Raw genomic sequence first — 21,855 nt, 5'->3', positions numbered from 1 at the left:
TGATATAATGATATTCTTTCTGGTGAGAGTTGACTGTAAAATTATGAAAATATTGAATCCTTGTGTTATTTTTACATAGTTTATAGAATGTCTGCATTTACTCTAAATTCTGAATCTTTCCATACCAGCCTGTTTAGGACAGTTTATCATACCTGTTTATATCTTGACTGGATTTTTATTTTAGTTTCTTTAAATTAATTAAGAGGATGGCTGACTGACAGATATCAAAAAGTTGTATATGGGGGATGTGGGTCTGCAAGATGTAAGGTAACTAGTGGTGAAGCACAGATATGGTCCATTGTCATTCAATCTGTACATTAATGACATTGGGAATGATTTGACATGTGACATATGTCTATTTGCTGATGATGCAAAAATAGGTAAGCTTAATCAGGAATGCAGCTGATATGTAGGATTTGCAGAATATTTTGTACAGGCTGGAATTGTGGACATGTAAGAATGGCAGTCAGTTCAATGTTAGTAAATGTAAAGTTAAGCATTTCGGTGTTATTAGATATCCAATGCCATATCATATTGGGGGAGGGGAGATTATGCCAGAAGATCAGGCTAGGTATCTTGGAGTTTTAGTAGACACAAAGTTGAAGTTCAAGAGTCATAACAGAAATTATAAATATAACTCAGAAAATAATGGCAATGTTGAAACAAACCTTGACATGTAAAGATAAGGAAGTCATTTTCCCTCTTTACAAGACATTGATAGTAACTCATTTGCATTGTGCACAGGTCCAGTTTTCTGGATGATTCTGATATAGTGGAGTGTGTGCAAAAATGATATCAGGATTGTGGAATACAGATTATGAAGACAGATTGAAAAATTGTAGGCTGCAGACACTAGCAAACAGGAGAAAGAGGGGATGATATGTTTTAGACTTACAGACTTTTGAAAGGGTTATACAGAATTTCGATAGATAGAATTTTTCATTTTATGGAGGGGTGGGGGAGGATGTGAGAGCATCCATGGAAGTTGAGAATGAATGCTGTCAAAAAGGGAGTTAGGGCTAGAAACAAATTTTAGAAACAAGCAATCAAAGGAACTTGATTACAACTGCACTCAAACTTGCTTAACTTTTTTCTGAGCCATTAGTAGCAGAGGCTCTACCAATCGACCAACCTTTGATGGTTACATAAGATAAGAATCTCCCAAACTTTTGAGCGAGAGAGAGACAATCGTTCAGATTTGGCTGATGTAAAAGGGCTTTGCAACTTTCTTTGAAAAGGCGTTCGTATTTAAACCTGTATCTATGGAGAAGATGAGCTTTATCCCACTGGATATTGTGTTTAGTGTCAGTACTATATTGTACCAGACTTTTGAGGTTTCATGTATTCGATATAATATTAATGTTCTTTAATTCTTTTTTCTACAGAACGGCCTGTTTGTCCATAGTATGTTAGATTACATGCACACATTATCTGGTAAATGCCAGCTAGTGATAGAGGTGCCAGTTTGTCTTTTGTAGATGGCAACAGATGAGAAATTTTGTTCATCAGAAAATATGTGAGAATGAGATGATACTTCTTCAAAATTCTATTTTTAATTGGTAAACCACCGACTGCTCTATGTGCTTTGTAATCCAGTTCCTTTGATTGCTTGTTTCTACACACTGACGATGTACTGTTATTTTCAGTATGAAATATCTGTACTTTCATTTCATTAAAGTTAATTACTGTGGTTATCGTGTTATTTATAATCATGCCACAGGTACCTTTAATTGATATAACTTTCATAAGATTTTGGTTGCGATGATGATTCCTTTTCCAACACAAGGTTGCACATGTTTTGGCTTGCAGAAATCACTACTAATAGTGCTGCTGGGTACTGTGAGGAGTATATATGCATCCACGCTATTGTTTTAAGGATGCATGATCATTATTTAGAATAAATAATTAACATTAATTTTTTTGAATTTGAGGATTTCTGCACTATGTTAAATGTTTTACTTTATGCTCATATAGGCTTATTCTGGTGTCTCAACAGTTTTTGAGATGTTAACTTTAAACTTCAGTTAGACTATAGGTTAAAAATTACCATTCATTTAAAAGATGTTTAAACATGCTGCTGCAATGTTGCACAGACAGTTGTGCAAAGAATTTTTGAAGTTAGAGTGGCCTACATTGATTTGAAGAAGTATTTCATTAAGTATATTAAACATTTTAATAAAATGGGCTACTGTCATTATCAGATTCTCTCAAAGAGGTGTACTGATATCATGATAGTAGTATATGAAATACATATTTCATATACTACTTGTTAATACTAATGTTTTCCCTCTTCTATTTAAGTGACCTTACTACCTGAATTTAGTTCTACTCAAACATTCCTGAATGCTTAATAATGTTTGGGTTCCTTCTTATCATCCTCACTTTTAATATAGTTCTGCCACTGATGTCATCAGTTCACTCTTCCAATTTTTCTCAGAACTCATATATGTGAGTTTCAGTCTTTGATCAACTGCTTTATTTCTATTCATAAGTTAAAATTGATTTGAACACATTGCTTGGCTGTGTGTGTTCTCTGCTCTCAATAAATTATTTCACATAATTTATTCATTTGACTCATACCCACCACCACTATACCAGCTTTGATTTTTCTGTTTATTTTCATATTTAATTTGCGATCTTCACTAAAAATTGTGCTTAAATAGTTAAAGGTGACCTATATTTTGTAAATAGTAAAACCTATGTTTTACCTTTTTTTTTTAAATTTTTGCATAAAGAGTTGAAATGGAATACTGTATTAAAATTGAATAAATGAGTGTTTAGGCTTGCTGGATTAAATTAAAAGTTAGGTTTAATGGGAATGAATACATCACAGAAAAAGAATTAAACACAAGTTTAAATGTTTCCTATATTTTGCATCTGTCAGAAATTTCAACAGTGATACAATATTAAAATTCTAATAACACACGCTCAATACAATTAGTGGAGAAGTTAGACTAGTCATATAGGAGGAGCCCTTTTTGGGTGCAATTGGGCAGGAGGCCTAAGAAATGTTTCCAAAATCTTGTGAAGTTTACCACACCTGTTTAGGCTTGCTGGATTAAATTAAAAGTTAGGTTTAATGGAATGAATACATCACAGAAAAAGAATTAAACACACAAGTTTAAATGTTTCCTATATTTTGCATCTGTCAGAAATTTCGACAGTGATACAATATTAAAATTCTAATAACACACGCTCAATACAATTAGTGGAGAAGTTAGACTAGTCATATAGGAGGAGCCCTTTTTGGGTGCAATTGGGCAGGAGGCCTAAGAAATGTTTCCAAAATCTTGTGAAGTTTACCACACCTGTTTAGGCTTGCTGGATTAAATTAAAAGTTAGGTTTAATGGAATGAATACATCACAGAAAAAGAATTAAACACACAAGTTTAAATGTTTCCTATATTTTGCATCTGTCAGAAATTTCGACAGTGATACAATATTAAAATTCTAATAACACACGCTCAATACAATTAGTGGAGAAGTTAGACTAGTCATATAGGAGGAGCCCTTTTTGGGTGCAATTGGGCAGAAGGCCTAAGAAATGTTTCCAAAATCTTGTGAAGTTTACCACACCTGTATTTATTTAGATTAGAGAACTTGTAGAGATCAAGCAAATGTTTGTTATGGTGGATAGTTAGCTTAGTGAATATTCTTCAGCATATCATTGTTACAATGGAACTTTGGTCGGGAATTTTTTGTAGTTTGTTACAGTTAAAATGAGTAAAAGCCACGCGGTTAGCCTAGTGGCTTTGCGCTTCGTAACCATATGCCTGGGGAAGGATTGTCCTTGGTTCAATTCCCGTCGACAACATGAGGAGCTTAAGGATATCTTCCTCAGTCATAGCCAAGTTAGCCAGTCTTTGGCATGGACAGAGTTTTTTCCACCAGTTTATCTGGGGTTTTTCATTCTGCAAACCGGCCCCATGAACACACAGGGTACAGTCATAGGATATAGTAGTATGGAAAGGAAGGCAATGGGAAACCACCTTGCTCATAGTCATTTCCCTAGATGGTGGTATATATTTATAGCTGCGCCCAAACAGCCGAAAGGCTATAACCACAACAACATAGTGAGTGTCAGCTGTAATGAGTGATTTTTTAACTCTAGTTCAACAAAGTACACATTTTTCATCTTTCTAAAATCATAAATTCCTGATAACAGGAACATAGCAGATCTTATTATCGTAAGAAATAATTAAGTTTGCTATTACTTCCTATCAGGAATTTATTATTATTAAGAGAGACCTCCGGGGATTCAGGAACTCAACAAGGGAGGTCATACTATTTGCACCAGCTGTCATACCGGTTCTTGAGTTCATTCACACTAACTTGCACACACAACATCCAACAGCAATCCATTCCAATCATGCACTAGTCTATTAGAGAAAAATCTAGCCCCCCCCCCCCCCACACACACACACACTACCACCTTCTTGACAGCATTCATTCTCAACTTCCATGGATGCCTTAATGTCCTTTCCCCACCTTCCATAAAATGAAAAATTCCATCTACTGAAATTCTGTATAACCTTATTTAAGTTAAGGGATATTATATCCCATATTGTTTCTTAGCTGAATAAGAAATTCAGAGTTTCATGCCGAATATAGAAACTATATAAAGTTCGGCGATTCCAAGCATAAGCAAATACCTGGATAGTGCAGCACCTGACCCTTAAAGGTAGTGCAAGCTGCGGCAACTCATATAAAAGGTGGAGCAAGCTCTGATCACTATTCTTGATATTTACCCATAATGTGAACTTAACTCCTAGGAGCTGTATTGTATAACCCCCTTCATAATTTTGTATAACCCTTTCAGAAGTCTGTAAGTCTCAAGCATATCACCCCACTTTCTCCTGTTTGCTAGTCTGCAGCTTAGAAATTCTCAATCTGTATTCTACAATCCTGATATCATTTTTAACACTTTCCTTTGCACTTTCCACTATATCAGAATCACCACAGAAACCAGGAAATGGGATTTCCATACATTCTTTCCATTCCTGTGGAATCTCCCCTGTTCTGAGACTAAAATTATATAGCCTGGTCAAGGGAATAGCCAGTTCAACTGAACAATCTTTTAGCATCCATGATGATATCTCATCTGTTCCTGTTTCAGAATTTTTATTCAGTTTGTGCAACAGTTCTAGTACTTTCTCCTTATCTATATGAGTTTCCTCATATGGTGAAGAGCTAGCAGTGAGTTTAATGTTGCATATACTATGTTGATAGCTTTTAGCAAAATGACTGCTCATTAGTTGAACAATCACTCATCAGTCACCCAAATGGCATTTGCATTCAGTAGAGTTATTCTTTCAATTTCATTATTTCTTTTACTTGCAGCATAATGATAGAATTCATTTGGGTTGTCTTTAACTTGTGGAGCCAGTTTCTTTTCATATGTTGACTTAACTTTCCATACAACACTTGTGACTCTTTTGGCCTGCTGCTTATAATTATTATAACTGACATCATCCTTATGCACATGATATTCCTTCCACATCATCTTTTTCTTATGAATCTTTTGCTTAATTAGATTATACATCCATTTCACATCTAGTCTATTTATTCTTCAAACTCTAGGGACACATTCTGATATCGCATCAGAGTTTATTTTTCACTTGGTTAGACTATAATAAATTTAGTTTAATCCTTTATCCAAGTGTGAGTAAACAAAGTTTGTGCCTGAAAGTATCTTCAGGACTGGGGTAAGGTAGTGCAGCACGAGGCAACTCGTTGCAAAGGTGGAGAAAGATCTCATCACTCCTATCTCAGTATCTCCCATAATGCAAAGCACATCTCCTTGCGGTTATGTGTAATGCTATGCATTAAGGCAAGGACCACTACCCATACCGGTTTCGACCTTTATTGAGGTCTCGTCAGTGAGAGCCAGGCCTAGTAGTGGAGATACAAAGGCAGAAGCAATGAGAGGTCATCCTAACCTATAAGAGTTGCCAAAGGGTGTGCAACCTTATTATTAAATTACTCCGGATTCAGAGAAAGATGTATGGAGATAAAGATTATGGGAGATACTGAGATAGGAGTGATGAGATCTTTCTCCACCTTTGCAATGAGTTGCCTGGTGTTGCACTACCTTACTCCAGTCCTGAAGATACTTTCAGGTGCAAACTTTGTTTGCTCACATTTGGATAAAGGATTAAACTAAACTTATTATGGTCTATATATATCATAGAGCCTGTGTAGCTCAGTGGATGTGGCGTTTGCACACCACCGCGCTAGGCCGCACGAAGGAAGTCTTGGTTTCGAGTCTAGTCGGCGACTAGAGGAAAATTTTCTAAGCCTTTTTTCGACCGGTTCCCGAGTTAGTCGATCTCTGGCACGGGCAAGCAGGTTTTTCCTCCCGGAAACTCGGATTTTTCGTCCTGTAAACTCAAGAAAATCGACCGTAGAACCCACATTATTTCAGACATTAAATATATTGTGTTAGGGTTAGAGACCATGAGATGGCGGCACATTTGAGCCATCTCTCTTCACTGCGTACCGCTTTATTAGTGATAGCCTTGGGCCATCTGTCTCTGATTGGGTACCAGTGGAGATTGAACTGCCCACTCAGTCTCCAAAAGTTAGATAGGGCTAAATGGCCTCGCCTACTCCCGTATATACGGGAATAAAAAGGCATTAGCTGATTTTTTTTTTTTTTTTTTTTTTTTTTTATTATTATGGTCTAACCAAGTGAAAAATAAACTCTCAACATATTTCTCTGAATCTGGAGTAATTTAATAATAAGGTTGCACACCTTTGGCAACTCTTATAGGTTAGGATGACCTCTCATTGCTTCTGCCTTTGTATCTCCACTACTGGGCCTGGCTCCCACTGACGAGACCTCAATAAAGGTTGAAACCGGTATGGGTAGTGGCCCTTGCCTTAATGAATAGCATTACACATATCCGCAAGGAAATGTGCTTTGCATATGGGAGATACTGAGATAGGAGTGATGAGAGCTTTCTCCACCTTTGCAACGAATTGCCTGGTGTTGCATTACCTTACCCCAGTCCTGAAGATACTTTCAGGCACAAACTTTGTTTGCTCACACTTGGATAAAGGATTAAACTAAACTTATTATGATATCGCATCATTTAAGTATTTTTTAAACACTTCCCATGCACCGTCGATATCTTTCTCATCTAACAACTGATACCATGGCACAGAACCCAAATTAATGATATTTGTCAAGGATTTAATGATTTCTTGACTGTTTGTTTTAAAGTAAAATATCTGATCCTGATAACTTGATAACTTATGTTTTTCTAAACTTTTTGCTTGTTCTTCACCTTCTCTCTTGTGCTTTTCTTAGTCCTCCATCTGAAGTATGCTTGAATAAATTTCTTACCTGAAGGGAAATTCTTCTACTGTTTTCAAATGTGGTTATTATTATGAACTGTTGAACTTTAAATTAACTGAAAATTGTATTCCTTAATAGTATTTCGGTTGTATCTGTGCTTGTCATTTGGGAGACTGGAGTTCAATCCCCACCCCTGAGTTTTTTCAAAAGTTGATGGTAGAGAGGTGACAAAGCATAGAAAATAATTGAATCACTTCATGATCACTTTGCAAGTATGATTAACCAGGTAAAAATAATGCATTAACTGATTTTAGAATATAGATAGATGAACTGGATGTGTTTAGGATGTTAAGAAATCTCAGTGTGAATACATCCATGGGATTGAATGAGATTGGTCCATGTGTGTGTTTGTATGATTGGGAAAATGCAAGTAATTGTCCTTAACTAGGCTGTTTAATTTTTATGTGGCTCTCACCAGTTTTATTTGAAAACCTATAGTGCATTTGTGTTAATGCTTAGCCTTTGGGCAGGCTAAGGATTTTTTTTTTCTATTTTATTGATTTTATTTTTATATATATAAACATGGAACTTTTTCAAGCCACTTCAGACCTTCAATAAGCAGAACATTGTCAGATACAGTGGAAAGAGGGCATGATAGTCCCATTACACAAATGAGGCTCTAAAACAACTGTTTCAAATAATAAACCAGCTTGTATCTCAGGATTGGTATTTAAGGGATTGAAAAAAGCTGATAAGGTCAGAATTCAGGAAGGATGTATAGAAATGTAATACTCTATTAAGAGAGACAGCACACTTTCTGCATGTGAGGTCTTGTCTTAGTAATTTATTTGTGCACTTTCTCCAAAAAAGTGACTGCTTTGATTAATGAATGGAATGGCTATACCATGATATTGCTGGTCTTTGTAAAGGCATTTAACAGGAATACCACATGGAGCTCTGTTGCATAAGTTGGCAGGGCCCTACTTATGCACAGGCATATGAGGCTCTAGCTGGAAGCCCCAAAAATTAGGGCTAATTTAAGGGCCCCACCTGTCTCAGGAAAAGTGTAAGTATGGCCCTGAGTTGGAGTGAATGGGGATGAACATGAAGCTGGTGATAAGGATAAGTGTGCTGAAAAACACGTCCAAGAGTAGTATATAGTAGAATTGCATTAAAGGGAAGACAGGTGACCAATAGTTGGGCCACAGAGCTTTGCACGTACACTGCTGTTTATTTGGATATTAATAATATTTGGAGTGATTTGAAGGGGAATATCCAGTTATATTTTTCAGTATAGAGATCACTCGTGAAGGTTGTGTAAGAATGTGGCTAGTGAGAGTGCAAGTTTAGAATTTGTGCACGATGAATAATTGTTGGAATTGGTTGCCAAAAGTTGAAGTTTATCTTCAATCTATCAGTGCAAACAAATTTAAAGAGTTATGAAGGGCATTATGATTAGCATGAGCTTCATACAATGAGGTTTATATATATATATCACTCCCATAAATAAGAGGCAGCAAGCTCTATACAAAAGAAATGCCATGTGTGGGCTCGGGCCAAGAGGAAAGTAATCTGTTGATATTCTTCGAGGTGGAGGTTGTAGTTAATCTTTGAGAAATACTTCATGTGGGAGACTCTTCCATAGTACCAAGGTAGACGGAATGAATGAGAGTTGCAGATTGAATGATTCAGTAGTTCAACTGTAAAGTGGAGTAGTGGTAATAAATGTATTGATCTGCTCTCTATAATATCAGATTTATTTATTCTGTTATCTGTTTAATTGGATTGATGGTACATTATGTGTATACTTTAATGTCTGCAGCTAAAATCAGTAAGTTCGTAATATTTTATTTTCATATCTTTCCTTTTCCTGAGGAGTTGAGCTCTTCCATAATGCTGTCAGTAGGTGATGATATGCTCTTGGTTGGAAAAACCTGGGCCCGTAAATGCATGCAAATATACCTCATAGCCTTTTAGCTTTACCATGAAATCTAAATAACCAGCTATTTAATGTACCCCCTTTCTTCTCCCCATAAGCATAGCAATTTCATAGAAATCATCTGTTCCTAGTTTTAGTATTTTCTGATTAGTTTATTTAGATAAACTAGGAAACTACTTCCTCTGCTTCATTCAAGCCATCATCTGCTGTTCATTATCTAACAGATATAAATAATCATAATACAAATAACTGTAAATATCTTGGATATACTTTTTTATAGCATTTACACTGCCAATCATATGAATCTTCATTATTTTTGTAGTTGGATATTGTCCTGTGCAAATATCTTATCACACACCTGATATGTAAAATGAGGCGATTTAGATGGCATTCATTAGGAATAAAAATTGAGTTCTTACTATTGGTAAGTGCAAAACAGAAAAATGGTTATTGGCAATAATGAGACCTCGTTGGCAGAAAAGGATGTCAGGAAAAGAATGTAATGGACAGAAGTATATTCACACAAAAGATAGCAAGGATAAGGAATATTGCTAATGTTTGCAGATAAATTAAATCCAATCCATAAAATATCACACCAAATAACAAATCACTGCCTATGATATTACATTTGGTGTGATATTTTAAGAGGGTAAAATATGTAGCTGGATGTTGCTACTGACTGGAATCATCTGTAGAAGATTAAATTGCATAGACAGATGCTTGGCCAGCACAAGTAAGGATATCATTATGGATAATTTTAACTTTGGGAATGTACAGATTGCAGGGAGGGTAAAGAATGCAACATGAGGAAAAGAGAATTCATAGTTACTTAGGGGTAACAGCTAGTAGCATATGTAGGAATGGACTTGAGGTGCAAGAATATTGGATCTAGTAATAGCACCTAAGAATCTGAGTACATATGAAGTAGTTGTTTAGCTTCCACTTGGAGAGAATGATCATGCAGTTTTCACTTGGGAAGTGGCAGTCATGTGAGAACATTGATTAAATAGAGGTATCGTAAATCACGTGAGATTTAAATGGATGAAGAATACTTTAAACTGAGAGCTGCATAAAAAAAAAACAAATATTGTGTATACCAAGGTAAAGATGATGACACCCCCCCCCCCTCAGGAAGAGACCAGAAAAGTAATAGCCATGGTGAGGAAGGGAAAATCAGACTATGAAAAGTAGTTAGCCAATCAGGCCAAGGAAAATCTGAGAGAATTTTTTTTGTTGTGATACATCATGATGCTTCTGCATTTTGCAAAGGCCATGGAGGTTGTTATACTAATGAAAAGGATGGCTATGCAATATAGGCCTTGTGACAGATTGGCTGACTGATTGACAGATATGAAGAAGTAATTTATGTAGGTACAGAGCCTGAGAATGAGTGTAACTCTTGGGGTACCTCAGGGTTTGCACGAGCTGTTGATCTTGTATATTAATGATACTGGAGTTGGTATAGAAGATAACATCAAGTAATTTGCAGATGATGCTGATTTAAGCAGTAAGGGATATAGCTGATACTGAATCTCTTCAGGCTGATTTGAACATACTGACTATGGACATATGATAACGAGTATTCATTCATTCAGTATTGCCAAGTATAAGATATTTCAAGAAGAGTATTAGATTACGGGGCATTTTCTGCGAGTGGTTATTGAAGGTCACATTGCTAAGGTAGTTAATAAGTCATTGCATTGGATAACTGCAATTTTGAAAAGAATACTGACTTGTAGGAATAAGGAAATTATTCTCCCATTTTGCTGAACTTTGATAAAGCTACACCTGAATAGCTGTGCTCAGATATACTCCAAAGACCATGAGTGACTATATCTCCACACTCTGAGTTCTATGGAGATGAGCAGAGCTATCCAGAAGAGGACCAAAATGATATATGTCCCATGGAATTGTACATATGAGGACAGATTGAAGAAAAGGTCTTTACTGTTTAAGAAATAAATGGATGAGGAGTTATGATAAAGACAGGTTGGGAAAGGGATCTTTCCCAACCTGTCTTTATCATAACTTTACACACACACGTGAGATTTTGCAGTTATGTGAGGTCCAGTTTGTTTTTCTTCATGGAATGTTGTGGGTGTGCGAAATAGACTACTGTTCAAAGTTGAGTGAATATTCAATAAATGTGTTAAAGAAAATATAATAGAAATTGACTTACATGTAGGCCTTTCCTTAATGAGTCATTAAACTCTCTGGATTAGTATGCATTAATCACCAGTTCACAACTGTTTGTAATTTTGCCTACTAGCCTAATAGAATTTTGGTCGGTATTTTTTTTTTTTTTTTGGGGGGGGGGGTCTCCCAAATGCAAGTTTAAGTACAAATGTACCATTTCTAGGAAATATATTTGAAGTAAATAATAGCTGTTTAAAGTGATATTACTTACTCCAACTGGCGTTTTTCTTTTTAGACATAAAGCAAAAAATTGGAAGAGTAGGAACCCAATTATCTATAGCCGCAGACAATATCAGTCAAGCACTTCATGCATCACAATTACATTGGGCACAGGTTGTTGTTGTAAAGTATGTAGAACCACATATCAGTGAATATGGAAAATACAGGTAAGGAAGCTTATCTTGTTCATTCCAGTGCTTGTGTTTTAAAATAATATTTTTACAAAAACTTAAAAATAATAGCCAGATGCTAATAAATTTGTAATCATTAGCTTGTTTTCATTACTGAAAGCATTCATTTCTGATCTGTTTTTGCTGGTTGTTAAATTTCTTCACTCGTTCCTTTATGTGACATCCTTCTTTTATCTAATTAGGGAAATGTATGAGATATAAGGGACTTGTAGAGGGCAATATTCTTATATTCATATTATTAAGATGGTTTGTGACTTGCTCAACAGGTGGTACTGCAGTTTTTTTTTTTTTTTCTCTCAGCCCATTGTCAGGTGGGGCTTTTTTTGTGGGGGGGGTTACAAAACTGCATTAGAGAGAATCATAATAGCCTTGCCTTGTAAATAGGTCTTGCACTTCGACATTCATCCTATCCATGTCCATAATGGGCTTTGAACTCATGGCCTATTGGGGAGCAGAAATGCTCCCCTATGATATTATTGACCATGCTGGTCAAACTATACAAAGTTTGACCAGCATGGTTTTACTATATGCTGTTTTGAATATCTGGGCTTATTATGAGGATTAAAAGAATTGCATGGCTCTACATGCTACTGCCAGTATTTCATGTATTGCATACTGTAAATGTACAGTTGATATTTTTTCTTGTTTTCTCATTCTATTTCTCAATATTTTCTCATGGTTTCATTAGCAAATTTTATTCTAGAAAATTTATCAGAGTTTGTTTAAGGATCAAAACAAGATAACTGGGAGGAGATTCTCCAACGGACTAGGGCTTCTGATCTAATGACCAATCCAATCCTCACCTTCATGTGATGGACTTCTTTAGTGGATAGCCACTGGATGGTGAATGGAGGAGGATGGGCTTGTTGTTTGGGACTTAGCCAACCAAATTGCATTCTGTATTGACTATAACCAGAAACAAACATGAAGAAAGAAGAATCATGAGAAAAAAAAAAAAAAGAAGAAAACATTGATGAAAATTCCTAGCAATTAAGCCAGAATTTCCCAAAGAGAATGCAGAATAAAATGAGCTAAGGTGTGTGTGTGTGTGTGTGTGTAAAAGTGCTAAACAAGTCATTGGAAAACTTAGATAAAAATATAAAGGATGAATATCATGAAGGTGGCAAAATATTCTGGAAGGTTTTTTTTTTTTTTTGCTTTGAAATGGAGGAAAGAGCACTGTAAAGGAAATCAAAGATGATACAGGTGATATAAAAACTGAAGATAATGCTTTTTTTGGGTGTATGGAATAATTTTTATTACTCTCAGAAGAGTCAGAATGGCCTATAGTAAATAAATACTGTGGACAGGGATCAGAAGCAGAGTAATCTGTTGCTATTCCTCTTAAAATGCTGCAGGTTGTAGTCCTTTGGAAGTGCTTCATGGGGAAGGCTGTTTTCCACAGAACCGAGATGAATGGAATGAAAGAGGACTGGGCATAGTAGGTTTTGGGAGTTCGTAGTTCGACTGTATAGGGATGTTGACGTGCTGCTGCTTGAGTTCCTGTAGATCAGGCAGAAATGTGAGGCATAATGGATGCTAGTTCTATTGGATATGGAAATATCTGTGGAAGAGCCATAATGCAGAAACTGATGTTATGTGAGAAAGTGACTGAAGAAAGTCTGTAAGAGATGTCATTAATCAACCAAACTGCCCTTTTCTGAAGAGCATCAAGAATTTTAGAGAGGTCTTAGATGCACCACCCAAAACATAAGAGCAGTATTCCAAAGTTGACCGGATTTGGGATTTATACAGAGTAAGTAACTGGTTGTAAGTAACAGATTGATTTGGAGGAAAATTGTAGATAAGAAGTTAGTACTGACTTAAGTTTTTCATGTAGTACTATCATATCCTGTACACCCCTAGAGGGTAAATGTCATGAATTTGATGATGAAGTAACTTGTTGGAAGAGAGGTAATGGAAAAGGATGCCAAGTTTTTTGGAAGCTGATGATGCTCTAGAAATGATATGATTATGTTGGGAAAAGTTTGGAGTAAGAGTCAGTTCAAGAAGAGAGATTTGGTCTTAACTGTTGAGCTGAACATTATCAAAAGTAAGTGGAGAAGGTATGAGATCTCTTTTACAAGAAAACAAGCAAACTGTTTTGCTAGGTTGCTTTCACCCCAATCATGGATGCTATAAAGATTAGCATTCATGGCACTTATAACAGATGATCTAAGTTTGATGTTTGAGCATTGCAAGGTTTGTCATATGAATAGGATGTGTGAATATTGCTATCATCAGCAAAACTATGAATAGGGTTTGCAGTCAATGAGAGCAAGTCATTTATATAAATGAAGATGATGATGAAGGAGAACTTGGCATCCTTTTTTATTGAAATTTTTTGGGCACGTCAACATTGAAATTGACAGCCCTGAGGAATACCAGCATTAACAGGAAAATCTGAAGAGAGAACACAATCCACTGTTATATGTATGGATCAGTCTGGGAAAAAATTGGCAATACAATTATACAAGATTGAAGTTGGCCATATTATTATTAAGAGACCTCCAGGGAGTCAGGGACTCATCGAGGGAAGTCCCATGCTACATGCACCAGCTATTATACTTATTCTTAAATTCATTCACACTGTTTGCACTCATAACATCCAATGGCAATCCATTCCAATCACTCACCACCCTATGAGAGAAAAATCTAGGCCTCTCCCTAGATTTTTCTTAGTAGCATTCATTCTCAGCTTCCAAGGATGCCCTCTTGTCCTTCCCTCACTCTCCATAAATTGGAACATTCCATCAATTGAAATCCTGTATAACACTTTCAGAAATTTGTAAGTCTCAATCATATCACTCCTCTTTCTCCTGTTTGCTAATGTCTGCGGTCTACAAAGTCTCAATCTTAGTGTCTTTTGCCTGGCTTGTTCTTTATTTATGTTATCAAACTTATTTTAATGCTGAATGGCAACGTATTGCATTCATTTAATTGACAAGTCTTTCACTACACAAATATGAACAAACCTAGAATATTTGTTGTAGAGTAAGTGAACCCTCTTCAGCATGGATATGATAACCTATTTCTTACCCCTCCCTCTTTTTCCATCTGTTGTCTTTAATAATACCAAATCCATGGCAAGTATGACTTTAAAGTCCAGATTTTTTTCCATCAAATAGCGTTTAACGTCTGGAACAAAACATTGATGGAACCATTCATTAAAAATTTCTTTTAACCCAACCTCTTTTGTTTGCCTTCCAGTGAGTGTACTGGTAACGTGTCGAAATCCACACCTTTCATTGCCCAAGGTCTTAGGGATTGATTAATGAGTAATAGTTTTAATATATGATCTCTGAAGTATTGCTACAAATTGATAGTCACATGATCCTTACTGCTTTAAAGCCCCCAACACTTTTTTGTGATTTTGCTATATAAGTTCTACTTGGCATTTTTTTTCCAAAAAAGGCCGATCTCATCTGCATTCCAAACTTGATCAATAATTTTGGACAATAATTGGACAACAACAGAAACAGTAATTTTGGATAGTTTGGACATTTCCTTCTAAAGGTATTCCTTTTTGTGAGCAATCTTCTATCCACATCACTAGGGCCTTTTCAATCTTCACTTTTATAATGTCTCTCGTTTATGATGACAACTTGGCACCTAATTTTGTTCCATAAAGAACCGATTTTCTAATGGTCTCTTCATTTTTCTTAATTGTTCTCACAGTAGCTTCATTCAATCCAAAATATTTCCCTAAGGATGTTGAATCTTCTCCAGCTGCTAAATCATCAAAATTTTGGATTTTAGTTTCAAAAGGAATAGCTTTTCTTTTCTTCTGTCTAACTGAATTATCTGACATTGTGATTAATGGGGTGATGTTATGAAAATATCTGAAAATAATCGATAATTTTACTAATTTGATATTATGCATACAAACTTCAAAATTGAATACATACCTGTATAACTCTATTGCACAAACAAAACTTTCATGAATAAAACACAAGACGTATAAACATTTTGAATTGTAAACAAGAAATGATTGCTTAGCAAATAGCTTAACACCTTCCAAGCAGCTTTATATAGGTGGGCCTCCCATAACAGACCAACTTAACTTTGAGGAATTAGCATAGCACCCTTCTAGGAACCAAAGCAAGTGAATATAATGAATCATCTCTCAGCTTAACTTCGGGGAATCGGAATTAAAAAAATTGATTTTTTTTGTTGTCTCCACAATTGTGTACGTTCTGTAGCATAGAGTAATCCCTGGTATTTAAAACATCGAAGGAGAGGGGGGGGGGGAATTCTCCAAAATTCAAGTTTAAGTACAAATGTACCATTTCTAGGAAATGATAATTATAATGGAAATACTCTTTTTTAACAGAACTAAATTGAAACAGAAATTTTAAAAATAAGCACCATTTGAACTGTGTTAAATCAAAATATATTGTGTAAAAATAGAATTGCTTTTGTTTTCTAAACTCTGTTATTTAGAAATTGCATCACATTCAATATGTAAATATTGAATGTGAGTTTTATTTTACTACTGCTGATAGACTTAATTATCAGTTTTTTGAAATTATATCCTGTTTAGGTGGTATGCCTGTATTGGATTTTGTTGTGGTGTTCTGGCCATTGTTTTATGTTTTACTTTTGGTTTGATTTGTGGATCTTGTGGACGTCGACCAGGTAACATATATGGTGATAACAGCTGCAGTAAAGGATCTGGAGCAAACTTCTTAATGTTGTAAGTTAAACTGAATCTAATGAGTTCTTATATTATTCTTATTTGATATACAAAATATATATTAAAAAGAAAGAATATTTTAAATTTTAACATATCAAGCTTTATAACAATTTTTTAACAAATAGATTTGCTTTTTTACTTATTTTCTACATACTAGAAACTGAGTGAATTTTTTTTAAAGTTCATACCAGTGACACCATGAATGAATGGTCTCTTCTTGGGAGCGTGAAATAATCTTATTTTCTTTCTATTTCACTCTTTTTCATAACTGAATTCTCTAACTTTGAAAATCATTTAATAATACTGCAATTTGGACAGCTATTCAGAATGCTTATGTGATTTAGGGGTTAATACAGTAGTCAACAAATTAATCCGAACAAACCAAATTTTTGTCAAAAGTTTGGTTTTTGTTTCATTTCTAGTTTCGGTTTTAGTTCCCTATTTTGGTTGAGTGCTATGTCTTTTAACTGTCTCTATGATGTTTATTAATAGTGTAAACAAGTTGACATTTGTAGTGTTTTATTCATTTTGTGTAGCCATAAAATGGATATCTCCAAGAATGCATTCAAAAATAAGTACTCTTTCTCAGCACACATCCATAACTCAAAGACAAATTGCCAATGAGTGTGGTGTTGGTTTGGATACTGTTAATGCAATTTGAAAGAGCTTTAAGGAAACAGGTACCTTTTCTCCTGACAGAAAAGGAAAATGTGGGCAAAAAGGGAAAACTACACTTATTAGTTAGGAAAAGCAAAATGAGTCCAAGATTGTCTGCTGTAGACTAAAATAGGCTTTGCAGCTAGCGAGAGTAATGTTTCTGACATTACGGTCCGTCGAAGATTGTTGGAAGCATGGAGGTCTGTCCACAAACCAAACAAGCAAGGCTATGAAGATAAAGAGGCTCCAGTGCATGGACTGTTGAGAAGTGGAAGATGGTCATATTCTCAGATGAGAGCCATTTTTTTGTCCAAGGAGAGCGAGTACCCTTGTGTTTGCAAATCAGTGGCTGAGAAGACTTCTCTTGCATGCCTTCAACAAGCTTCTGAACACCCAACTAAAAAAAGATGTTATAAGTTTTTTTTTATACATGACAAACCAGGATCGCATGTGCATGTTGACAATATGATGAAAAGTGACCAATACATAAAAATATTGGAGAAAAGAGTGGTCCCACAGATCCAGAAATACAAAGAACTCTTATCTTCCAACAGGATCTCGCTCCATGCCACACTTCATAAAAAAGAGTGAGAGTTCCTCAAAAATCACAACATCCAATTGCTTCTGTGTCCAGGTAACTCTCCTGACACTAACCAAAAGAAAATTTGTTGGCCATAATGAAAGAAAGACTGGGTAAATTAAATTGTGATACAAAAGATAACCTAATACAATCCAACTATAAAAGCATGATTTCAAGTATGCAGAAATAAGATAAATGTGTTCTACATCGGTAGAGTCCATGCCTAAGCGAATTAATGAACTTATTAGGAACATGGGAGCACATATAAATTATCAGGTAAAGTTAGAGTTTCATTTTTGTACTTATTTTCTTGCAAAATTAAAATTTTTCTTTAAAATGTGAGTGTTCAGATTAATTTGTTTGCTATTGTATATATATATATATTCATTTTAAAAATTTTATGGAATTTACAACCGTGTTTAAAAAAAAAAAAAAAAAAAAAAAAAACTTTTTTATTATCCCGACGTTTCGATCTTCACATCAAGATCATCATCTGGAGCGTACATAAGTATACAGAACAAGCTGAGTTACATCATTAACTGTAAGCTAGAGAAACAATGATTTGATCACATGTTATCCTACTGATGTGACCTCTGGTGAAAAAAAAAAAAAAATAATAATAATAAATAAATAAAAAATAAAATAAAATAAAAATTTTTATATCAAGCTAAATTCTGTTTTACAATGACAGGAATAAACATTCTTTTAGATGGTTTTCTTTCAGAAACAATTGGTGTCCTATTTTTAGTATTACAATTCCTATTTTTGATTTACAATACTGGATTTTCTACAGTCCTGTTTATAGTTGTTCTTGGTGAGGAAGGTTGAATATATACCTTCCATATGTTTGGGATTTTTAAACCATCATTGTTGTTCAGATTGGGGTGGTTGCTGATAATCTCGCAGGCTTCCCTGAATTTCCGTTCATACCATGTTCTAGTGTGATGTAGACAGCTGGTGGTTTTCCAGTCAATTCTGTGTAAGGTATTCAGGGCATGATCAGAAAGGCCAGCTTCACCATAATTATTATATTTAATGTGTTGTTTATGTTCTTTTTGTCTAATAGGAATAGTGCGTCCTGTTTCTCCTATATATGGTATGTTGTAAGTAATAAATCCGGTATACTTCAGGGTGAGCTAGTGGAGGGAATGGGTCTTTGGATGAGTTGAGTAAGTTTTTTAATTTTGTAGGAGGTTTAAAGGTGGCTTTGAGGTTGTACTTTTGTAGTACTCTGTTTATTTTGTCTGATATTCCTTTAATGTAGGGAATGGTTATAGTTTTACTGTAGTCTGGTTTGTCTTTGTTTTTTATTGTGGTTTTGTAGAGAATTTTGTTTATAGTATTTTGCCTGTATCCGTTTTTTTGTAGGTTATTACTGATAATTTTAAATTCGTCTTTCAGTGCCTGTTCACTGGAACAAATCGTCTGAGCTCTGTTTTTTAGCATGTTGATGACACCTAGTTTTTGTGTTGGGTGGTGGTGGTAGGAGTTTATGTGTATATATTGTCCCGTATGTGTCGGTTTTTGGTAAACAGTGAAGGAAAGATTGCCCGAGGGAAGACGTGTGACAAGTGTATCTAGAAACGGAAGTGTGTTGTGTTTTCAATTTCAATTGTGAACTGTATGCGTTTGTGTTGTTTGTTTAGGTGGCTAAGGAATGTGTCTAATGTCTGGCGGCCATGGGACCAGATCGCGAAAACATCGTCAACGTATCTAAGCCAGACTTTGGGTTTTAGAGTGGAGGAATCTAGGGCAAGTTGCTCAAAATGTTCCATGTAAAAGTTAGCAATAGAGGGGGGGGGGGGATAATGGCGAACCCATGGCTGTGCCTTCTTTTTGTAAGTAGAAGGCATTTTGCCATACAAAATAACCTGACCATAATACAGCGCCGTGATATCTGGAGGGAATTTGTTTTGTAGGAGAAGGATTGTGTCATTGATTGGGACATTTGTAAAGAGGGCAGAGACGTCAAAGCTGACTAATAATTCTTCTTTTTCTAATGTAATGTCTTTGATGATGTTTATGAAGTGTTGTGTGTTTTTGATAGAAATAGGATGCCAATTGTTTCTGAAAGAAAACCATCTAAAAGAATGTTTATTCCTGTCGTAAAAATAGAATTTAGCTTGATATAAAAATTTTTATTTTATTTTATTTTATTTTTTTTTTTTTCACCAGAGGTCACGCCAGTAGAATAACATGTGATCAAATCATTGTTTCTCTAGCTTACAGTTAATGATGTAACTCAGCTTGTTCTGTATACTTATGTACGCTCCAGATGATGATCTTGATGTGAAGATCGAAACGTCGGGATAATAAAAAAGTTTTTTTAACACGGTTGTAAATTCCATAAAATTTTTAAAATGAATGCTGATCATCGTGTAACCCTAAAAGAACGGATTGTATATATATGTTAGGAGCTAATAGGATGTCAGCATGAATGCTAAAAGAGCATTCAGCTGAACTTACTGTTCCTTTGACCAGGCTATATAATTTATTCTTATTATTAAGACCTCGCGGGAGATCTCGAACTCATCAAGGGAGGCCATACTATTCACACCAGCTGTCATATCTGCTCTTGAATTAGTTCACGCTACTTGCACACACGACATCCAATGGCAATCCATTCCAATCCTGCACCACCCTGTGAGAGAAAAACCTAGCCCTCATCCCCTTTTTAGAGGCATTCATTCTCAGCTTCTAAGGATGCCTCTTGTCCTTTTCCCACCTTCCATAAATTGAAAAATTACATCAACTGAAATCCTGTATGACCCTTTCAGAAGTTTGTAAGTCTCAATCATGTCACCCTTCTTTCTCTTGTTAGCTAGTGTCTGCAGTCTACAAATTCTGAATCTGTCTTCATAATCAGTATGCCACAGTCCTGATATCATTTTTAACACTCTCCTTTGTACTCTCTCCACTTTATCAGAATCACAATGGAAACCAGGAGACCAGACCTGTGCACAATAGTCCAAGTGAGGTCTTATCAAGGCCTTGTAAGGAGGCAAAATGACATTCTTATCTTTACATGTGAACATTCGTTTCAGCATTGCAATTATCTTTTGAGTTCTATTTGCAACCTTGCTACATGGGCCCCTGAATTTGAGCCTTAGAATAGAAGATTCCACAGGAGTGGAAAGAATATATGATATGCATTGCACAAGGGTGATACAAAGACTGATGTGTCGACCTGATAGTATCTCTGCAGTAGTGGTGAAGATTTTGGAAAAGTTGGTAACAGACTGCATACAGAAATAGGTTGACAAAGAATCTATACTTTGCAACTAACTGATGTTAGTTGCAAAGTATAGATTCTATGGGAAGATCATATTTGAATAACTTGCTCACATTCTATAATAATGTTACTGTTGAGTTAGGCAAGGAGAATGGATACACTGATACTTTTTTTGGACTTTGGACTGCTTTTGACACAATACAGCATTAAAGATTTAGCATAAACTGGAGAATATAGAACTAGATTATAAAATCTTACTTAGATAAGAGGATGGCTGATTAACAGATACCAGAAAGTGGTATATGGGGGATGTGAGTTTTATTATTATTATTATTCAGGCCTCCATGGAGTCAAAAGACTCATCGTGGGAGGTCCTTCCTAAGAACATAAAGTCTGTCAAGACTCATCGAGGGGAGGTTCCTCCTAAGAAACATAAAGTCTATCATACCACTCCTTAAACTCATTGACCGTTCTCACCCTCACCACTCTATCAGGCAATGCATTCCACGGCTCAACCACCCTCCATGCAAAGAAACCACTCCTCACCCTCTTGCTCACAGTTTCCTTTCGAACTTCCAGGGATGGCCTCTTGTCATCACTCCTTCCCGCTGTTCAACCAAGTGAAAGAACTCCCCAGTGTCAACCCTATAACCACCTCTCAACAGTTTAAAAGTCTCAATCATATCACCTCTCCTTCTTCTATCCGCCAAACTCTGCAGTCCACATTCCCTCAGCCGATTCTCATAACTATCCTTGTACAGTCCTGAGACCATCTTTGTCATCCGTCTTTGTATCTTTTCCACGGTTAATTTATCCCCTTCAAATCCTGGGGACCAAATCTGAGA

General features: G+C 35.7%; 1 protein-coding gene across 4 annotated transcripts in view; it reads left to right on the top strand.

Annotated features, from left to right (window-relative positions):
- Positions 1–21,855, top strand: part of LOC150107959 (prominin-1-A-like) — a 566,181-nt gene that overhangs the window by 402,948 nt on the left and 141,378 nt on the right. For all 4 annotated transcript variants that reach the window (XM_090390573.1, XM_090390570.1, XM_090390571.1 and 1 more), the window contains 2 exons: positions 11,671–11,821; positions 16,389–16,541. In XM_090390573.1, coding sequence (XP_090246699.1) covers positions 11,671–11,821; positions 16,389–16,541 — 304 coding nt within the window. The remainder of the gene's footprint in view (positions 1–11,670; positions 11,822–16,388; positions 16,542–21,855) is intronic.

The sequence above is a fragment of the Typopeltis vanoorti genome, chromosome 3 (genome assembly GCF_054136105.1).
Source record: "Typopeltis vanoorti isolate ZY-2024b chromosome 3, IOZ_Tvanoo_1.0, whole genome shotgun sequence".
Classification (NCBI taxonomy): Eukaryota; Metazoa; Arthropoda; class Arachnida; order Uropygi; family Thelyphonidae; genus Typopeltis; species Typopeltis vanoorti.
This window is presented reverse-complemented; position numbering and strand designations above follow the sequence as displayed.